This window comes from Clarias gariepinus, chromosome 26, assembly GCF_024256425.1.
Source record: "Clarias gariepinus isolate MV-2021 ecotype Netherlands chromosome 26, CGAR_prim_01v2, whole genome shotgun sequence".
Classification (NCBI taxonomy): Eukaryota; Metazoa; Chordata; class Actinopteri; order Siluriformes; family Clariidae; genus Clarias; species Clarias gariepinus.
Genome location: NC_071125.1, coordinates 14,068,066 through 14,090,269, shown reverse-complemented (window position 1 = coordinate 14,090,269; position 22,204 = coordinate 14,068,066). Strand labels below are relative to the sequence as shown.

Genomic DNA, 22,204 nt, shown 5'->3' with positions numbered 1-22,204 from the left:
TTACAGTCTCTCTATCATGATGTTGTATTGGCTGTGAATGTATATCCTTTTTTTTTTTTTTTTACTTCTGCAGTAGCTCTATTCGATTCTCCTGCAATTTTTTGTTTTTATTTTAAAATCTTTATTTATCCTTTTTAAAACAAATGCAGACTTCACAGTAAAACCAAGTATTTGAAGCTACATATTAATCTATCATGGGACTGCTGAGCAACAAGATATTTAAGATACTATTACTGTATTTCTGATCACATAAAAAATGGATGAAAAAAGGTGTGATGTGTTCTTAGTTGTGTAGCATCTATTTATATATTTGTATTTGTTTTAGAAAACTAAATCTGAAAATGTCTACAATTTTTATCTAATTAATTTAAATCTCAATCCCAAATGTATTTAGTGTATAGAAAAACACCTGAATTGACCTACCACTTGCAAATGGTTCTTATTCTTTACAATAATAAGAGATGCGTAATGTAATATGGCATTAAATAGACATGTCTATCATATCTAATGCCGTATCTTTACCATACTTATTATTTCTGGTTTTCTCACATTCACCAGGCAATACAATATGTATTTGTAAGGCTTGTGTTTCAAACAGACATGTCAAGCCCATTTTTTTCTTGATATAAAGTGTTATTGTAACTATATATAAGTCTAGTTAATTCAAATTTAATTTAGCTTTAAATAGATATAAAATGCTATTTAATTATGAAAAAAAAACTTAAATTAGGATTGCAAAATGTACCAAAAAAAAAAAAAGTCAGACTAAGCCCAACATTAAATATACTTTAATTTAACTGACAATAATATGCTGGTGGGTGAGATGGATTGTACCAGGTACAATTAGGGTAAATTATTTCTGCAAAGTTTCTGCAAGTTTTTATTTTTGACTAATATTTTTATGGTCACACCATCTGTCGCACTCAAAAGAAAAAGAAAAAAGTAGAAGCTGTAAAGACAATATGGAATCGCATGTCTGTTAACGTTGGACTAAAGGACAGTTATTCCACTGTATCTTAGAAGAACTTCTTAAGTTTACCTGCAAATGAGTTTAACTGTAACTCAGAATGTCTCTCTAAATATGTCATTTATCTTCATCTTCATCTCCACCATTAAACATTACAAGGCCATAACAGAATCGAGTACTGCTCCACGTTTGAAGATCACATTTACTTATGAGGAATGACAAGGGGTCGGTTCAGTAGGTTTTTACCTTCAATATGCCCCGAGGATTCTTTAATAATTCATTGATAATGACCAACATGAATAATTGAATCTGCCAAACTTTTTTCCCTACATAAGCAGAATGCTAAGCAGGACTACAGTGTGAGACAACACAAAAACACATTTTATTGACCAGCTATTACATATGCAATGGGAACAATTTCTTTCATCCCGCACATGTTTTTGGATAACAGGAAATGATATGATGTGTTCTTGAGGGCACTATAATTCAAATCATTTTTGAGTTAATGAAGGATAAGGGAGGAATTGTAGACAAAAAGGCCTTGAATGTATTCCCGGAAAAAGCTTTTTCAAATCTCTTTTTGGAGTTCTGCAGATGCGAGAGATAAGATTGCTAAGGTTGCTAAGGTTTTTACTTCAGCAATGAATATATCCTTTGCCACATTCACTATAGATATAAAGTTTAAAATTTCAGTAAGTAATGAAATAAGCTGTGAGCCTCGAAATCCCTTATGATAACTTGCATTTTTCTTGATTTTCTTAAAACTTTCATTTTTTTCCAACTCCTATTACAGGAACAGGATAATTAAACATAAACTACCCCATTTCAAGGTAACATGTTTTGGCAGTTACTGTATGTTCACTTGTTTTTTGTTGTTGTTTTTTTGCTTTTCAGACCCTCAGACTGCTCCGAGTGAAGTGGATGGTGTGAATCTTGAGGAGATTCGTGAATTTGCCAAAGCTTTTAAAATCCGTCGTCTGTCTCTGGGTCTGACACAAACTCAGGTGGGCCAGGCTCTCAGCGCCACAGAAGGGCCTGCCTACAGCCAATCTGCCATCTGCAGGTAAGTGCTGCTCAGAAACCAGCATGCTATGAAATGGCATTTGCTATATGCAATGTCCAGGCATGCCTGTGTTATTGTCCAGACACATAAAAGTTATTTTACAGTGTAATTACTGTATATCAACTCCAAAAGCACCTAATCCCTGATGATTACACTATCCAACCATAACATAAAAGCTTCAACTCATTTGCACTGCCTAATGCAATCATTAAAAAAAATAAAAATAAATAAATCAGTTTTAAGAAAGCAAAAGCTGACCAGTTCCAAAACCAAAGCAGCACAATATTACTGCGACTAAATCTACAGATTATGTACAGGTTATGATACTCTGACTACATGACGTACATTAATGCTGCTTTGTGCAGCATGTGGACTGATGTCATTACTGGGATTGCTTTATTTTTGATAGCAGAGATTTGAGGGGGAAAAAGAGAGGAAAATTCTTTTTGACAGGCAAATGATAAATTAGATTCATAAGACAACTGGAAAAATATTAAAATATTGCCTTAAAATATTTTTATAAAGCTATATTGTCATAAATACAAGGAAATTAGAAAAATTTGCAGAGTGATTTTGCTATTTACTATTTACTTATTATTAACAGTTATTATCAATCATCGTTTTAATTCTCTGTAATCATTCTGATTATATTTAATTAAATTCTAATGAATGAATAAAACCCAAAAATAATATATGCAAATTGCAGCATTGAATAAAACAAACAAAAACAACTAAAACCCAGTGCTATTTAATGGCCAGAAAAAAATCAATAAGAAAGTTTTTCTCTTCTTGAGAAAAAAACATGAAGGTAAATAGTGGCTATAAAATAAATGCTCATACCTGCTCTAAACTCTGATCGAGTATTTCGCCATCCTGTCACCATCCATAATCAGATTATGCACCCCGGACGAACAAGTCCGATCCATGGAGGCCCCACCCTGCACTTAAAAGATGTGTTTATGGTACCAGACACCACAGTACACCTTTTGTGAGCATAATTCGCACCGGAAGCGGGCTTGTATTCCAAAACACTCGTAAACCAAATTTAATTTTCCCATAAGAAATAATGGAAACTAAAATTATCCATTCCACAGCCCCAAAAAAATAAATACATAAAAATAATTAACACAAAATATAAAGCAAAAATAAAAAAATTAACCTGCACTTTACCTTTAAAAAAAGGAAAAAGAAATTCCGACAGATAAGTGTTTCCGTTCAAGTGTTTCACGCTGTGTGTGTGTGTGTGTGTGTGTGTGTGTGTGTGTGTGTGTGTGTGAAGCCCCTCCCGTCCCGAGAGAAAGTGTATGAACCAGCTCGGTGTCAAATTACGCGCGCGCACACACATAAGAGAGGCTGAGGGAGAAAATAGATTTTTAAACCTTTAATAAGACTTTATTACACAGTAAACCTTTCTTATTTGAATTTCACATAAACACACCTTAACGGAAAGACTGTTTTGTCTGAAAAATTAGCAAGAAACATCACTAATGATACTCGTGTGAGTAACGGAATCACTGCTGTAAAGTAAAGCAAACAAACAAATTAACCTGCACTTTACCTTTGAAAAGAATCGCGACAGAGCAGTGTTTCTATGTAGAGCAGAGTGTGTGTGTGTTTGTGTGTGTGTGTGTGAAGCACACCCTTGCTGCTTCACACACACTCAAACACACACACACTCTAAACGCACGCGCAAGAGAGAGAGAGAGAGAGAGAGAGAGAGTGTTTATTAGACACTACAATTTGTCACATTAATGCATTTTTATTACATATTAATAAATTTAATATAACACAGGCTTGTGAACGACCACCAAGTGCAACAGAGAACTGAGAGAAAGAATAAACCATCAGTACAATAAGTATTAGTATCCCACACAGGTAAAAATCGTTATGAATATAGTAAATAAATATAGAACCATGAAGCTATAGGGTACATCTACAGTACGCAGTCTTTAAGTCAGCCAATCACCTGACAGCAGCACAATGCATCGAACCATACATACCATACATAACATAACCATACACATTTGCTTTGTAAATGTGCTTACCAACCGCAAGAAAGAGGAAGGCTCCCATACATTATAACACATCAAACGCATTACATCAAAGGCATTACACGATTTTAATTACACTTACATCAGGGGTCAGTATTTTGCTGTAGGAAACAGCAAGTCACGAGAATGAAAGCGAAAGTAGGATATGTATTCGAAATATAACCTTACACTGATTTTCCCATCACAAATGAGTATCTTTGTTGAATAGTTTTCTCTTTTAGAGCTGATCTTTGATGAAATGTTAGGGCGGGATGATGAGCTGTTTCTGTTTATGTGTCACAGCGAGGCCATGCAATTGTAAACATTTCATCCCATCAACATCAAAAGGCAAATAAAACCTGAAACAGTATGACAGGACTGAGGGGCAAGTTGCCATGGAATTAGGAAGCTTCAAACTAATGTTTAAAGTCTCAAAAATTATGCATCAAAGATTTACTCTTCCCAATATATATAATTCAGATGAAATAATTGAAAAGGTAATGAAACATGCATTAAAAACAATTATGTTGCAAAATATATGGTTGAGGTGAGGCTTTCACTCCATCTTCTTTCATCTAGGTTCTTTAGTGAGGACACATGGTTTATTTATTTAATTAATCACTCGTTAATTCGTGTGACATTGGACATGACAGACTGCTGTATGTTCTGGGGTTTAACAGGAGATTTCACATGCTTTCCTTTGGTTAAAATCAACAAAGATGAGGAGGATAAGGATGAGTTCATGGGTTTTTTTTTTCTATCTAGGCTCTTGGGACTCATATAGTCTGTGCTCAGTCAAACTCAGCTTGACAGATGTCTCCATGTTGTCTGATCTCTCATAGCTTACACTGAGAGAGAAAAAAAAATCTTTACTGCTTTTTCTGGCAGTCACAAGATGTTCTGATCAAAGCTAATGGATCAAAAAGCTTGGACATTAATGAATCCCTTGAAAAAAATTATTATTAGTGTCAGTTTCACACTTGGATAAAATGTTACAAATCCCAGCATAGATTAGATTTTCTGGATATATTTCTATACTGTATAAAAGAAAAACTGCTAATTTACTTAAATCAGTTGTTTAAAAGGATGTATACAATATTCCTGTAATAATCGAACTCTCTTTCTCATACAGTACAATGACCAGCTGTCTGCAGCACAAATAGTACTTAGGATGCAGTGATGCGTATGAACGCTTCCAAAATGGGTACTGCATAATTTGAAACCGCTTTAAGACATTTAAGCCACGTGAATGTATACCATTAACCGGCACTAAACCGGCTAACATGAATGATTCATGTACTATCTACTGAATGTTATTTGCAAAACAAATTGGGCAGAAGCAATGCTTAACATTGGGGAATATACAGTACATAAGGGTTTACATTGTCTCTCATGCGAATCTTGTATTTTATCAGACGTGCACTTATTTAAATGAAAAGAGACAAAAATACACTATATAGCAATAGAATGCATACATTTCTTCCATTATTTTATTTAAAACACTGCTAGTATAATTAATGGAATGTTTTATATATAATATGCAATAAATCATATATTTATACCGAGGTTTGTGTAGTATATGTTATTAGGAAAAGACCGTGCATACACTGTATAATTTAGATGTAATAAAAAAAAAAACATCTCTTGGTTTGTCTGTAAGTTTTCAGGCCCCTACTTTTAATTTCTGGTTTAATGTGGAGTTAAATAAGAAACAATTTTCAAAGACACTATTAAAATCCAAAAATTCTGCCTTTTGCTAACTCCTCTGTCCAGTGTTCACATAGGGCCGTCACTCATCCTCATGTTAAGACAAAAAAAAATGTGTCTTGTTGCATTTTGGGTCCTGAGAGCAAAGGCCTTTGCCCCTGCTCGAGGCGTCTCCTCGACTGCCAGTTAAGATTCCGTCAAAGACGTCCTTGCGGAAGCCTGGGACTCTTCTCTCTCTTCTCCCTCTGCTAGGCTTTTCTCGGCCTGTCTGACAGGTGTAAGCTGCTTAGTGAACACCCTCATCCACTATCGTACACACTTGCATTACAGTGGCTCTGTCTCTGAACAGTCCATAGAAGGTGCCTCTTTTACTTTCCTGTTGAACCACACATTTAACAAACATGAAAGAAGGTATGATTTAATTCTAAATATGATCCTATGTGGTGAATGTAATTAGTTTTCAGTAAGCATGATGAATGAATAAAATAACTAAATCAGTTAACAAAATATTTGTAATATTTTACATAAATAATTAACACAAGTTTAAATGAGCTTCAAAGTTAATCCATCATGCATAATTCTAAGACTTTATATTTAATAAATCCTTAATAATAATAATAATAATAATAATAATAATAACAATAATAACAATAATAATAATAATAATAATAATTAAACCTACAGTACAAACCTACATGTTAATTGGCAAAAGTTCACAAAGTTATCAGTGCTTAAAAACATGTTATGTATTGATTTGTGATCATTTATGTGGAATATTTTAGGTCATGGCTAGTATAGTTAATATTTATACGAATATCAGTTAATAAACATTAAATTACTTGGTTATTTAGGGAACCCTAATGTAAATTGCTATAAAAATAATAAGCTGAAATTAAAAGGTGATGTTGGTAATAATGACATGTCTTAAGTATTTACCCACGCCTGCATACGTATCATACCACTGATTTATAAGATATATCACAGTGGTGGTTTTGGATTACAAAATTAAATTAAATATAAAATGAGAATATAATGCACAAATATGATAAATATGTGGCCCAATCTGTGAAATTTTTTTTATAAAAAATTATTATAAAAATAAATACCGTATTCATAATTGCAAAGTTTATTTTTTGAAAGCATATGCAAAACTGGTGATGGTGGTGGTGGTGGTGACGGGTGGTTGCTAAAGGAGTTATTTGGAGTTGAAAAGCAGTTTTGTATTAAAATAGTTGTGCATTTTAGTCAATAATTTATGCCATGAATGTGAATTAATAATGTTTTTTACATTTAAATGCACATTTTGCTGCTCAGGAATAGAGTGAATATTAAATGAAGTAATAAACATCAGTGTGTTATGTTGCAATCACTGTGCATTTGAGTTAAACAACCGCGTTTTAAGCCCACTTAGTCTGTTTAATTATAGCAGTTGTAACAGATGCTGAATCATTTTGGAGCATCTAAATTTTTTTTCCATTCTGTGGAAGTGTCTCCTCAGTCCATCACTGCAAAGTGAGAACAGAGAGTTACAAAGTGAAGTAGCAAGGTAAAAAAAAAGGCTGTGTTTAAAACATAGTCCATATTGCTGGTGCTAAAACATAGGCATACGAGTGCTGACGCAGCAAGACAGTGACATAAGATAGACTCTCTGTCTTACTGGCAGCTTGGAGCAGGAGACTCTTCCTGAGAAACTGGGTCAGGCAGGAAACCCCGTTCGCCCAGTCAGGGCAGCCAAAGTAAGCTTGTTCTCTCTCAATTCTCCCCCAGACACACCATCCTGAGAAGCCACTTTTTCCTACCACAGGAAGCCCAAGAGAGCACTATAGCTAGCAGTCTGACAGGCAAACTGAACCCTGGCCTTTTATATCCTGCCAGGTTTGAGAAGTTGGACATCACGCCAAAAAGCGCCCAGAAGATTAAGCCCGTGCTGGAGCGCTGGATGGCCGAGGCAGAAGCCCGCCATCGCTCGGGCATGCAGAACCTGACCGAGTTTATTGGCAGTGAGCCATCGAAAAAGCGCAAGCGCCGGACCTCTTTCACACCACAGGCCCTGGAGATCCTTAACAGCCACTTCGAGAAGAACACACACCCCTCGGGCCAGGAAATGACTGAGATTGCTGAAAAGTTGAACTACGACCGTGAGGTGGTCCGCGTCTGGTTCTGCAATAAAAGGCAGGCGCTCAAAAACACAATAAAGAGGCTGAAACAGCCGGAGCTCGGAGGTGTCGCACCTATGGACCCTCTGGCTGACCCTTTAGAAGAACATCCATAGATCGGCCGGCCATACGTGTGAAACAAAAAAAAATGGACTACCAATGATTCAATGGATGGACCCTAAAAACCTGGATGTTTCTAACATGTACTGTGATGGACCACTAACAAGGACAGAAATGGTTATAGGAGTGTTGTAATGACTTTTAATTGAGGAGACTTAAGTAAAATAAACTCTAAATGCTTTCATATTTGGGGTCCTTGTCAGGACAAAAGCAGAGAATTTACACTAGAGATCACCCCTAAAATCAAGGACAGCTATAAAACTACTACAACCAAAGTCTGATGTGTCTAATTCCTGATGAGTTGTTCTTTTTTTGTTGTTGTTGTTGTTGTATATTTTATTTTGTCTTTTTGCAAATGTGTCCCAAATTTTTACATTTGTACTGACCAAAGGGGAAAAAAAATTATATATATCTATATATATATGTGATGGGGCATTGGGGTGGTGGGAGGGTGTAACATTATCTTTGTCTCACTTGCTCACTTGGGTTTATATGTAAATATTACAATGATTTTGTCTTTAAATTGAAATCACAAACTCTTTGGAAACTTTGTCTCAGAGATGACCACATCATATACCTGTGGTCTTTTCCTTAGTCACCTCACTCCTGTTTGTAAAGTTATAATTTAAAATATTTTTTTTTTATCTCTGGAAGAATGGGTTATATGTCAAAGGTGGTCGATGTGGCAGAACCCAACATTGTTGCAGCTGTGACTTAAACTCTACAGTATGTCATTGTATTGCCAAAGCCTTCTAGCCAAAGAACATCATTCTTCAGCCCAAGGACATGGGCTGTAGCCTGAGGACTATACATGGGCAAAAACTTTACTTTATTTTCTTTTGCTGTGATGAGAATTTTCAATGTTTTGTCCCAATAATGGCTTCAGGTCTGCATGATTTGCAGCACACAACCAATGAGTGGTAAATTAAATGAGATCATTTCTACGATTTATCATTTTCGTGCATGTTTTTTTTGTTGTATGATTTGGTACAGGAAGTTTGTTGTAACTTTATATTTATCAGACACAAACAACTGATAAAAACATGCTAATTTAACAAAATGAACAACCAGTTCTCTCAGAAAGAAAAATCTGTAGGAATTCTTGAACAGAGGAATAATTTGTTTGATGAACTGAATCTAATCATGCATGTGTTTTTAATGAGTTGTAGCATAACAATTCTGAGGAATTTACAGTTTGTTGAAATTGAAATAACACTACTGGAATCCCTGATTCAGCATTAGAATAAGAGGTACTACAATCCCTACATCTACTGAATACCTGTATTACCTGAAAGTTTGTGCTTTATGGTTATATGACAGATTATTGTTTTTTTAATACAGTCAGTAAAGATTTCTCTGCTCGAGGAATCCTAAACTTTTTTTAGTTATACCAATAAAATCACAAATTTAAGTAGCAGGGTAGATTAAAATTTAAATTGTGTAATTTAAATCAAATCAATTAAATTCTGCAAGAAACAAAGGTCAGGAAAGTTGCTCAGGATAAGTAACTTTTGGAAACTATGTTAATTTAACAAATGTGTAAAAAATCCTGAGTCGACATCAGGTTAGGGTATGCTTATGACTGTCCTAGTACTTCATTTAAAATTATTCAAAATTTGTTAAGAAATTAATGTGAACATATTAATGACATGAATATTTTACAAATAATAGATTCCATTTTATTACCCCAGGTGCTATAGTTCATGCTATTATTTTAAACTGTGTTGGTTTACATGTTTAATTTTTACCTTGCAATCTTATTCACATGTAAAACTAATGAAAAAAATATTATAGTTTACTATATATATATATATATATATATATATATATATATATATATATATATATATATATACTATACTATATTACTATATGAATAGTGAACTATGTATATAATAATTGTAATAACTATAGTAATTACTACAGTAAACTATAGTATTTATTGTAGTAATTAATACATGCTGTAGTAAACTGTAGTATTTACTATAATGTTTGTTAATGGGAATACCAAAAAACAGAGCTAATATAAAAAATGAATCCTGAATATAAGAATCATGACATCATTTATTATAATTAAATCTGAAATATATGACAAGTACTGGACGCCACATAAAATATGAAGAATTCTTTTCTAAAGAAAACGTATTAATATTTTAGGTTTTTGCTTCACCGTTCCTAAATAGTTTGTTTTTGGTCCACAAAGCAATGAATGAAAGTGTTGTTATAACTGGTGAGCTTTGGAGGGAATTTTATTACCGACAAGTAAAACAAAGAATTTATAATAAAAGTAATTCCCACAATCACATATACTGTATATGAATAATACAAGCATGTCCATAAAAAATTTAAATCACCAAAATGCTATATTTTTGGTTCCTCTTAACTTCCCCCATCATGAACTAAAGTAGAAATACAGTTGTGTTTGGTTTAAAAAAAGAAATCTCTGCTATACTGTACTAGTTCTGCATTTTAATCATGCCTTCTTTTTCATTTCCATCTGACTAACCTGGTTTTTATGGTTACAGACACGGTATATCATACAGAAGTTAACAAAGAAGCTGTAACCAAAAACGAAAAGAAAAACCAAGTGACAAAGAAATGAGTTCTGCCTTTGCTCATCTTTTGAATGCTGGACCAAAGCTCAATTGTAATATGCACACTGTACAGAGAAATGGCTAAATGTTGCTGACAATCTTTAAATATTTGAGGAAAATGAATGGAAGCATCATACCGTCTAGCATCAAGATTACCTCATGACTGTCCGTGTATGCAGTGAGCAGGGAGTTTTAGAAGGAACCCCAACTTGTGGATTTGTGTAAATGTGTGTAAGTAGATTTCACTAGTCGTGATACGCACTCAAGTAGAGTGTGACTCTACCGGTTATCTTTTATGCTGTGGTTTCCAGGGTCATGTGTATAGAAGATTTTAGAGATAATTGTAATGGTTTTATTTGTTTGTTTGTTTGTTTGTTTGTTTGTTTGTCTGTTTGCCCGCCTCCCACAGACCCCCACCTCCCAATGTGTTTTACATTGATGAACTTTACTGACTGTGACTGGAATTGCCCTATATATGAAGGGAGCAAGGAGAGCTTTGTGACCGAACTCAATTGTCTTGAACTGATTACACACACACACTCACAGAAAGAGAGAGAGAGAGAGAGAGAGAGAGAGAGAGAGAGAGAGAGAATCTGGACACCTCGAAACCAAAGTTAATGCTTTAAATTTTACATTTTATGAAAACTGTACATATATATAAAGCAATATATGTTTGGTCAGTAAAGCTGCACTTTGTGTATTCCTAAACAGCTTCAGATCTGTTACATTTATTTGTACCATAATTAAGAATAAACAACTGTTTGACATGAAATATCTGATTTCTTACTATTCATACTCAGGGCCATGACCAGGGTCAAAGTGATACTGAAGTCTACAGTGATGTCTTATAATTAATATTTCACAAATGCTAAATGTGTACAGCAGAGGCGGAAAGTAACAAATTACATTTACTCGCATTATTGTAATTGAGCAGTTTTTTTTGGTGTACTTCTACTTTTTAAAGTATTTTTTAAAATCTGTACTTTTACGTAAGTATGTTTTGTTTAAGGTATTGTACTTTGCTACATTTTAAATCATATTCGTTACTGAGTAAAAAATAAATGAATTAAAAAATAAATAAAAATAATGCAACGAGGAAGGGGAAAAAATTCACCCCGGAAACTGCTGCACTGATTGATTGATGGACAGAAAGAACAAATGCGCTAAACTCAGAAGAACGATGAAGATGGACAAAACAGATGCCAGTGATGCAGACCCAGCTGAAAACAAAATGCCATCAAATGATTTCAAGCACAAGAAAGCAACATCTTTCTTCAATTAAAAACAATTCCCTTGTCTTTTTTAAACTACACTAGAATCCCCCATCCCACCCTGCTGTTAAAAAAAGGTAACTCTGTAAAATTTTTAATGAGCCTCTTTTTTACTTTTACTTGAGTAGATTTTTAAACTGGTAACTTTACTTGTACTTCAGTAAAATTTCACAGAAGTAACAGTACTTTTACTTAAGTAAAAATCCAGTCTCATCCAGTCTGACAGTATAAAAACTCTGACCCAATAGAGTCATACTTTGATATTTAAACAAACATTATTTCCAAAAGTTAATAGTACTCTTTTTCATGTTCATGTTATGTTAGTAACAACAGACGCGTGGCACAGTGTGTGCACCTTCGGATTTTTAAAATTAGATTTCTATTAGATTTTACAATTCTATTTTCCAGTGATTTAATTAGCCTTACTAATCTAATTTTAAACCCAAAGGTGCTTTTCTATATGTTTACATTTTCATTTGAAGTTTGAATGGTGTACACACACGGTACTTAGGGTACTTGGACGCTGTAGGAGTCAAGCAGAGTTACTGTATTACGATAAATCAATCTTAGCTCGTGACATTATACTAGTATGTATATAATGACTTCAGAGTTTCCATTTGTAAGTTGTATTTAAGGAGTTATTAACTCATTAGTGATTATCATCAGCTCATTGACATTTGCTGTCATTAAGTTATTTTATACAGAACGTCAAACAGAGTCGGCTGGTCCATAAGGGGCGCTGGGGCGCGCCCCTTAAAGTTAGACAGAGAAGAATGCTACTTTAACATTAAATTATTTATTTTAATAATGAAATAAAGTCACAAGTCACAATATTCTGCTGTATTTCTCAATATAATTTATTTACAATAAAAAAAAAAATTTAAACTATATTACGTTCATTTGTGTTTATGTATGCTAGGCGCCGGACAAACAAGTGTCTATGTAGGCACGAAAATTTTTGAAAAGTCTGTGATTTGAGGCTGAGCTTTAATTGGATTTTTTCAAACCATCCTTGGGGCCCAGCACTGTGAGCCCTGAACCCTCCCACTTTTGTTCTTAGCGAATCAATATTGTTTTTAAATATTTGGGCTCATATGATTGGACCATTCTCAACAAGTCTTATTAACGGTCAGCAGATTGTTAGTTAATGTATTGAATAGTGATTGACGTGAAAACACGCTAAATATGAGAGAAAATTATGGTATTTCTTTGCCAAAATACCACTTCGGAAGGCGATTGGACGAAGAAAGAAAAAAAGTTAAAGAGCTTGGACCAGATCGACCTAATCTTCAAATTAAACAGCAGTCAAGTGATCGTGTCCGAGCTTTACACTTATTGTTGTACTGTAGAACAAAATATACACATAAGAAGACTTGGAGATGAATTAAATAGTGTAAGTAAAAACAGCAGATACATGTTCACAATGTCAACTTTCTTTACGTACCTTTTAAAACAACAGTGCTAGAGGACCGGTCATTGCCACATGATGTAACTATTTTATAAAAGAAATAATAATTATGGTAAACATAGCTGTTTAAACAGATTATTTGTGGCCTGGTGTGAATATGAACAGCAATATAACCAGAGATACTGTTGCATGATAAAGTCTAAACATGTCATATTATGTGTCATTTTAACAGGAAGATGTAAGTACTAGAACAGAGACAGTTTACATTTTAGAAAACGATGTCATGGAATTGTGCCCTCCGAAAAAAGTAATACATGACGTCTAGCAAGCTGATTTGTCTTGTTAAAGTTTATTAAAAAATCTAAATTAAGACAGATTTCTCCTATAAACACGTAAAATTATGCTTTTGCACCTACTAACAAATTATTATTATTCTAATCACTGTATGTCCGATGTCCCTCCTCAGCTGCTCTGAGGTCAGTTGAGAACTGAGTTGATCATCACTGCTAAATGAGTTGTATTGGAATGGAAGCTCTTAAAAGGTACAACATTGTATCACTACATGAACAGAATGGCATAATGTCCATATTCGATATCACAAAAAAATACCAAAGTCCAAACCTCAGTGTCCTTACAGTAGCTTTTTTCATTGGAAAATGAAAACGCAAAAATAACTTCAAACATATTGAAATTAACCAATTTTAAAAATCTACTAAATGAGGAATCTTATTTGATTAATATTCAATGTGATAACCCCTTTGTTTGTTAAACATGCAGGTGCATGTTTGTGCAGTTTTATAAAAATATTTGATGGTAAGTTTTACTTTTTTTTTCAGAAGGTCTTGCTTGCCACACTAGCTTTTTTTTTTTTTTCCTCAGGTAGTTTCTAACAGCTCTGGGATATCTGCTGAATGTAATCTCAGTGACACTGACCATGGCATTGTTGTCACAAATTCAATGAATGCAATGAGTCATCTTGCCCACTATAGCCTCAGATTCCTGATCTGATGTCTTGGTTTCCAAGAGTGAAACCTCAAGCTCCAGTGTGCTGTGCATTCAGACTTGCCTTTCTGCTTAACATGTTTCTAAACAGTTATTATCACAAGGTACATTAGCCTTCCTGTTATCTTGCCATTCTCGTACGGAATTCTTTCATCAACAAGGGGTTTCTGCCATTTATTTATTTATTTATTTATTTATTTGCCTAGAATACCAATTTGTGTAAAAACTAAAGACTTTTGTGTATGAAAGTCCAAGATTGGCAATTTATGAAATCCATCTGGTAAAGTCAGTGCCACATACTGTACAGTGTCTTATACAGTATAAATATTTAACCCCATAGCTAAATGTACAAAACAATGGAAAGAAAATTGCTAATAGTAGATAATAGTAATAACATCAGCAGATAAACATAGTTCAAGTTGCGACAGTAGTAACAGAAGGAAAGAAAGAATACTGCCCACAGTACATGAAATATTCTTTTACACCTACAGTATTAGAAGATTATCACATTAACACATAAGGGGTTCTTATACCTACAGTAGTAGCATCACAACCTGCAACTGTATTGCACTTAATTGGGAAGTATGTCATTTGTGTTGCACACTGCATCTAAAAGTGAAAAATAAATGTTCTGTTATAGCACAGATATTAATGAAATAAATGCAGTTTTGCACTTCTGGATCCTGATATAATTGCTCCAAAGAACTTTAGAAGCCCAAACTCTATAGGGGTTTTAAATGCTGATTACAATCCTACTTGGTCTTTTATTTATTTATTTATTTTTATTATTTCATTATGCAATTTTGTATGTAGTTTTTTTTTCAACATAGTAAATAAAAAAAATAAGTCTGTTTATTGTTAATCTTTTTTAATTGTTATTGTATTCTATAATGAAGTACTGTATTTTATTATTATTATTATTATTATTTATTTTATTTTTTTTATTGTTGTTGTTATTCTTATTATAATGAGACCCAAGTTTTGCAAGTGAAGTAAGTTGTAACATTAGATACTCCTCCCACAGTCTCCACTGTGACACACTACCTTGTATTTACAGCCACTCTCTTAGTCTCTCACTCTCTCACTCATCATCTTTATCCTGTATACAGGGGCACGGGGCCTGGAGCCCATCCAAGGAGACTTAGGGTCCAAGGCAGGGTACACCCTGGATGCGGTGCCGATCCATCAAAGGCACATACACACACATGCGCGCGTGCACGTGCACACATCTACTATGGGCAATTTGGGTACGCCAATTATCCTAATCTACTTGTTTTTAAACTGTGTGAGGAAACCAGAGTACTTGGAGGAAACTCACCAAGTACATAGAAAACTCCACACACACAGACCCAGGGCAGGAATCGAACCTACAGTAAGTCAAACCCTGACCTCAGAGGTGCAAGGCGACAATGCTAATCTTCTCAGTAATGTGTTTATTGCAAATATTATTTATTAGAAACACTTGAAATAGTTAGGCCATTTAGGATTATGTTGCAGGAACAACCTTATCTCATAATTCATGGGTGGTTCTTTACTGTTTTTGCCACAATATGGATTGTAAATAAAACGTTTTAAAAGTCAGGCTTGATTGAGTGTTTTGTGTGTTTGGATGGATGTGTGTGCTCATAAACGGCTAGTAAAAATTTCTTTTCTTTATTACTTAAAAAAAATACTTTTCTTTATAATTCCTGGTAATGTCTTTTGAAATTCTTACCTAATTAAAGTTAACAATACCTTATTTTAACCATCAAAACTCTGAACATTTTAGCTCAGAAAGCTCTGAAATTTTTGCTGTGTTTTTGCATTTTTGTGTTTTAATGAATATAAACATATATAGTACAATATCTTACTTATTCTACTGCGTATAATTTTTCAGCACAATATGATGAAATTATTTTTATTTCATTTTAACCATTTATATAAATATGACAACTATATAATATGATATATAGTATGATAACTTTGTTCATACATGATAAACCCAAACACCCAAATACACAGTCAGATGTCTAAACCCTTTCCATCCACAAATACCAGCTTGATTCCATATTAAGAGTTGTTTATTATTTTATTTTATATTTATTTTTATTTCAATTTTCATTTTAAATATATTTTAATTATAATCTTAACTGTAAATTGTAAATTTGTACATTCATCCAAAATTTCACTATTTAAATTTCTTTTAATTTAAATGCAATTTGTCCTATTAGAGAAAAATCTTCCTATCTTTCTATTACATCCTTTTTTTTTTTAGATCACTAACAGTCACAAGCAGTGTACTGCATATCAAACTGAGTGTGGTCATGTACAGTATGTAACAAATTTTTTTTTTAATTTTAATTAGATTTTTTTTTTTTATGTCATTGACCAATGTTGCGCTTCTGGCACATATCTGTTTTTTTAAGCTGTCACACACTACCAAAGAGTTATTAAGGCTCTATCACAATAAATAGAGTAAATTGTTTTATTATTATTCTCCTGTGAATAAATGTGTCCAGTACAGGACCTTTAAAGACCACGTGACCATTATTTGTTCAGGAATAGAACTGACACGGAAAAATACTGCCTGTTATTTATGAATGATTAAATGAATAAATGCACAAAGAACCAATAGCATTAATATTTATAAATATTTAAAATCCTGTTTGTAGTTCATATGCTTTAGGTATTTGTCTACCCGTCTACTTATACTGTACTTGCATCGGCGCACCTCTAGTGCATCGCCGTTTGTTTGTTTGTTTTTTCTTTTTTTAAATTCCCCTCGCTCCTCTTTCCTCATTCTTGTGCCTCAAAGGGCCACTTCATGCCTGTCAAGAAGGCATGTCGACTAAGGTGACTTAAAAGCATGTCTATTTACCTGAGTAATGACCTCTTCTCTGTACCTTGCGTCTTGATATTCTGTCTGTCCTGATTGAACATGAAATCTCACAAAAGCCTTTTCACACACACAAACCAGATTTCATTACGAAGTTCACACCTAAAAGCAAACTGACAGTACGTGGTAGCTGCAGCAATTTATTACACACTCCCTTAGGGTCCGCTGAAAGTTATCTTGCGCCCTGGTTGATCTGCATCAATATTTCAGCGTTTTCGTCATAGCAGCTAACAATAATGAGACAAGCCTGAGATAAAGAGGGGAAGCTCATTTTCGGCTGAAGATCCCAACAAACTCGACTCCAAAGTTTCTCGTCCACAAAGCCTTTCAAAGCTGACTAGCTGCCAAGTGGAAGAGCAGTAAATAAATAAATAATCATCATAAAAATAAAAAAAAGCACACACAACATAAATTATTAACATTAGGCTGAGAAGCGATGTCGAAGATGTTCGCATCATCCTTTTTCTCCGTTCCCCCTAGAGTTCTTTTTAAGTGTGGCGGTAGAAGTTGTTTCACATCCACTTTTCTTTTAAAACACACATTTTTCTTTTAGGGCTGTAATTGTGTTATTTCTTCTGCTATTGTTTATTATCTGTCAATCAGCTTTGACCTAGAAGCAAAGATGGAAGGCAAATGAAACTTCTTCCATCTCTGTTTCAATGTTACTGTGAATGCAATGCCAAACAGCCTGTATTAGTTTGATTGCATCTGTTCAAGGTAATAAAGTAATTCACTGCTGCATTGTGCATGTGTGCACACGTGCGTGTGCGTGAGTGACATGACCTGTACTGTATCACGTCCATGGCCGAGCTTATTCAAAGCTGTGATAGAAGCACATGGTTAGACATTGATCTGCTTCAGTATAGATTGTGTTGTATTTTCCCTTCGGTATGTGATCAAGAGTGTCGTGTCCTTTTTCTGCTCAGGGAACAAACACACATGCAACATTCTGCTTGTGGGTTTTTTTTAAATGTCTGAAATGACCAAATTGCCCATAAACCTGATGACTTTTACATACGTGAGAAGCTTTTTTTAACATAGTTAAATAAGTGCAAGAATATTTAAGTTTGAATGAAGTCAGAAAACACAACACGTCACATTTAAGGTTACACAAATTAATTATCAGTTATACTAAGCAAATTAATCAGTAATTGACAAATTGTTTGTCAATTTAATATAGATTGTTATATTTCGACTAAATACGGCGACATACACTAAACCTGGGGCTTTTTATCTGTCTTGGGTCTTGCAAAAGAACATAAAGCTGAAAGAGCGATTGATAATTGGACATAAAGTGAAATGATTGTGACTATCACAGACAATTTGTCAAGATTTACTCACCTACTGTGATAAACAGGACTTACAGTGTACTCTATACTGTACTTACACAGTGAGCTGTATTATAAGGCTTAAGAGCATATTTACCTTAGTACCGAGCTGTAAAAGCAATAATAATAATAATAATAATAATAATAATATAATAATAATAATAATAATAATAATTATTATTATTATTATTATTATAACACCACATTCTGCACAAAAATCCTCCCCTTTTCCTTCTTTCTTTCTTTCTTTCTTCCTTTCTTTCGTTCAGGTTCATCATAATAAAAACGCAACTTTCAAATCCAAAAGTAAGAGGAAAAAAAAGACTCTAGGAGAAACATCAGGACATGTCAGCAGCTCAAATGGATTATGTTTCAATATAAATATGTGTGTGTATATGTGTGTCTGTGTGTGTGTGTGTGTGTGTGCACGCAGAAAGCCGATGGTTTTAAATTGCTCTCTTTGTTTTTCCATCTGAACAGAGCTGCTCTCATGCCTTATCTCTGTGACGTTGGACGTGCAACGGGGCCGATGTTCTCGGAAAATGAACTGTCGCGGCATCGCTTGAACGTGCGCCCTCAAATACACACCTTCACATAAACACTCTAATTTCACACTTGCAACTCTGCCTTTCTCTTTCTCTCTCTCTCTCTCTCTCTCTCTCTCTCGCCATCAAATTCAAACACATTCCCATTCTGTCACAGACACAGACACAAATATATAGCGTTATATTTGGTGTTTGCACACACCTTGTTGCCTCCGGAGGGGCAATTATCGATGCTCATAGGCTGTCCAAGGTGTCTGCATACACTCGCGTCTCTGGCCCTGTCCATCTCCCGTCCCCATCATTAGAGGAGAAAATGTCTGACGTTGATGACTGAGACAAGAGAGGCCATCGTTCTTCGCTCCATTTAGCTTTTCGTGGTTAGCGAAGGGGCAGGACGTCAAGAGGAGCTGAACAAATCTTAAAAGGTGCCGAAGCGGGTCACAACTTAAAGCAGTCTGGAGATTAATTCTTTAATGGCTTTTAAACATTTAATGCATTCACATTAATAATTTGACTTCCATGTGAAACAAGCATTTATCTGAGTTTGAGTCCAGCTTAGCTCCTCTCATTCTCTAGCTTAGCATGCTAACATTTTCCTAACAACATAACTCAGTTTCATTAGCAAATTGTATGTCAGTATTTTAATGGTAGAAATAATCATCAGGCTATAACTATATGCCTAAGTGTGTACTTTTGTGCATCAATCACTATTTTTATTTTCCTACCGAGGGTTAAATCTGCTGATTCATTCCTTTTTTATTTGATTTTAAAATCCGGTTAAAGGTTTCATGACCGAAACCAAGCAATAAGATCTTAGGTCATAGACCTGATCCGAAACTTTTCAATAGAGTTACAGGATACACAAGTAAAGGCTTAGACTAAGAATTATATAACTAAATACATCGCAAAGGTTCATTGTGAGACAACATGCATTCAGGCAACAGCACTGGGTAACTGCAGGGTAACGGGTAGGAAGTTCCCCCACTTCCACTCTATAACAGGAGGAAATGAGACAAAAACACTTACAGATTTATTTCAAATCAGAAACACATTTTGGCCTTGAAGAAGATGTCGAAATAAGGAATAGTGCAATACATTTTAGGACCAAAATCTCAAAGCCCATGAAGTTTAAACAAACTTATCACAAAATCTATTTTCATAGATAGGTAGAGTTAATGTATGACTGAGATCTTGCTGATGGCAAAGTCAAATCACTCCATAAAGTCTTTTCCAGCACAAGACAGTCACTTGGGTTAAGGTCGGTCTTATTATGCCATGTTGTGGTCATGAGATTGTCTGTTAGAATGATTCCTCATGCTCTCAGAACTGATTTTACAGAATTTGAAAATGCTCGTACTATCAGCGTAGTAGCAGTAATAATAATAATAATAATAATAATAATAATAATAATTTCTGCATTCTCTTAGTTGTTAAGAAGCTACACACTGCATCATTTCGGGTGAAAAGAGTTGCCAGCTGAAACGTATTAGTGAACAATTAATAAACAAAAGAACTCTCTGAGCTAATAAATATTTGTTTATTTAAATATTTGGCAATTATTTAAACTGTCACTTTTAGACTGTGTTGTATTTTCTCTTCGGTGTGTGATCAAGAGTGTCGTGTCCTTTTTCTGCTCAGGGAACAAACACACATGCAAGATTCTGAATTGATTTTTATTAAATTGTCTGAAATTACCAAATTTCCCATAAACCTAATGAGTTTTACATACATGAAAAGCTTTTTTTTTTTTTTAAATAAGTGCAAGAATATTTAAGTTTGAATTAAGTCAGAAGACACAACATGTCTCATCAGAAAGTTACCCAAATTAATTCAGCACAAACTGGGCTACAGTAATCTTGTTTTCACAGAGAACAATACATTTATTTACATTTTCTAAGAGACTTTTTGTTTAGAAAAGCCATATGCCAGGAGGCGTGAATGATCATGAGTAATGCTGTAATTCACACCAGAGAAGACAAAGACCTTTTAGTCAGGGATGTGACTTAGAAAAGTGCTACAATAAAATAATTTCAGGACAAAAACATATTTCTTTGTTTGTAGTTTATTTAGAATAACTCAAGATTCACTTGCAAAAATTCCAGGAACAGTTCAAGATAAATAAAAAGTGTAAAAACAGACATTCAGGGTAAAATGGTACACTAATTTATGGATATTATCAGTGTACATAAATAAAAGGAGACCCATTACACATATAAATGATGTACTACACTTATGTGTATGATCAAACATGATGGAGCATTTTAAGTTCTTTTCACTGTTACCAGAAAAAATGCCGACTCCTTGGATCAATAATTGATAAATCGTTTGTCAAATTAATATAGATTGTTATGTTACAATTAAAGAAGGAGACAACAAAGCAGTTTGTGTCTTGAGTCTTGCAAAAGAACATAAAGATGCATTTCAGGTTAAATGAATTGCCAGCTGAAACGTATTAATAAACATTTTTTTAGAAAAAAAAAAGAACTTTCTGGGATAATAAGTATTTGTTTATTTAAATATTTGGCAATTATTAAACTGTGTCATTTTTTAGCATGCAAGGTTTACATGCCAAATTCCTCTTATGCATGAATGCATGAATGCATCATGCATCAGGCTAAATTTGCCTGATGCATGGTGCATTTTAAAATAGCTTGAATGGAGATGCTTATACAAAATGCTAAGTAGCTTAATACACTTTAAATGACTTTAATTAAAAGGACATAAATAAATAATAACTAAATCCTAAATTGTACATCAAACACCCTGCAGGCTGTAAAGACATGGAGGTCTGGCGTTTTTGAGACCCCCTGCAGGCCAGGCAGAAACACTCAGCCACTCAGAGAAGCGAAAGAAAATGGCTGCCAAGAAGGGGGTGCAACTAAAGAGAGGAATCACAAGGAGAGGTGTCAACAGGCCCATAATGATAGCTGATGTGCCCTGAAAGACATTCTTCTCTTTCGTGTTGTCTCCCTCTGTTTTTCATACTCTCTATCTCTTCTTTCTGATTCCTCTCAGTCTAACCTGCCTGAGTTGCACTTGAAAAGTTAATAAGGGGTAAGATAAAACAGAGGACAAGGTGCGTCATCTGTAAACACACACAGACATGCACACACACACACACACACACAGACATGCACA

The 22,204-nt window shown here is 34.3% G+C and overlaps 1 protein-coding gene across 1 annotated transcript in view; it reads left to right on the top strand.

Annotated features, from left to right (window-relative positions):
- The window catches only part of pou6f2 (POU class 6 homeobox 2), an 86,553-nt gene extending 78,156 nt beyond the window's left edge, over nucleotides 1-8,397 (top strand). The window contains exons 8-9 of the mRNA XM_053487850.1: nucleotides 1,862-2,030; nucleotides 7,535-8,397. Coding sequence (XP_053343825.1) covers nucleotides 1,862-2,030; nucleotides 7,535-8,039 — 674 coding nt within the window. The 3' untranslated portion in view covers nucleotides 8,040-8,397. The remainder of the gene's footprint in view (nucleotides 1-1,861; nucleotides 2,031-7,534) is intronic.
- Nucleotides 8,398-22,204: the final 13,807 nt, after the last annotated feature.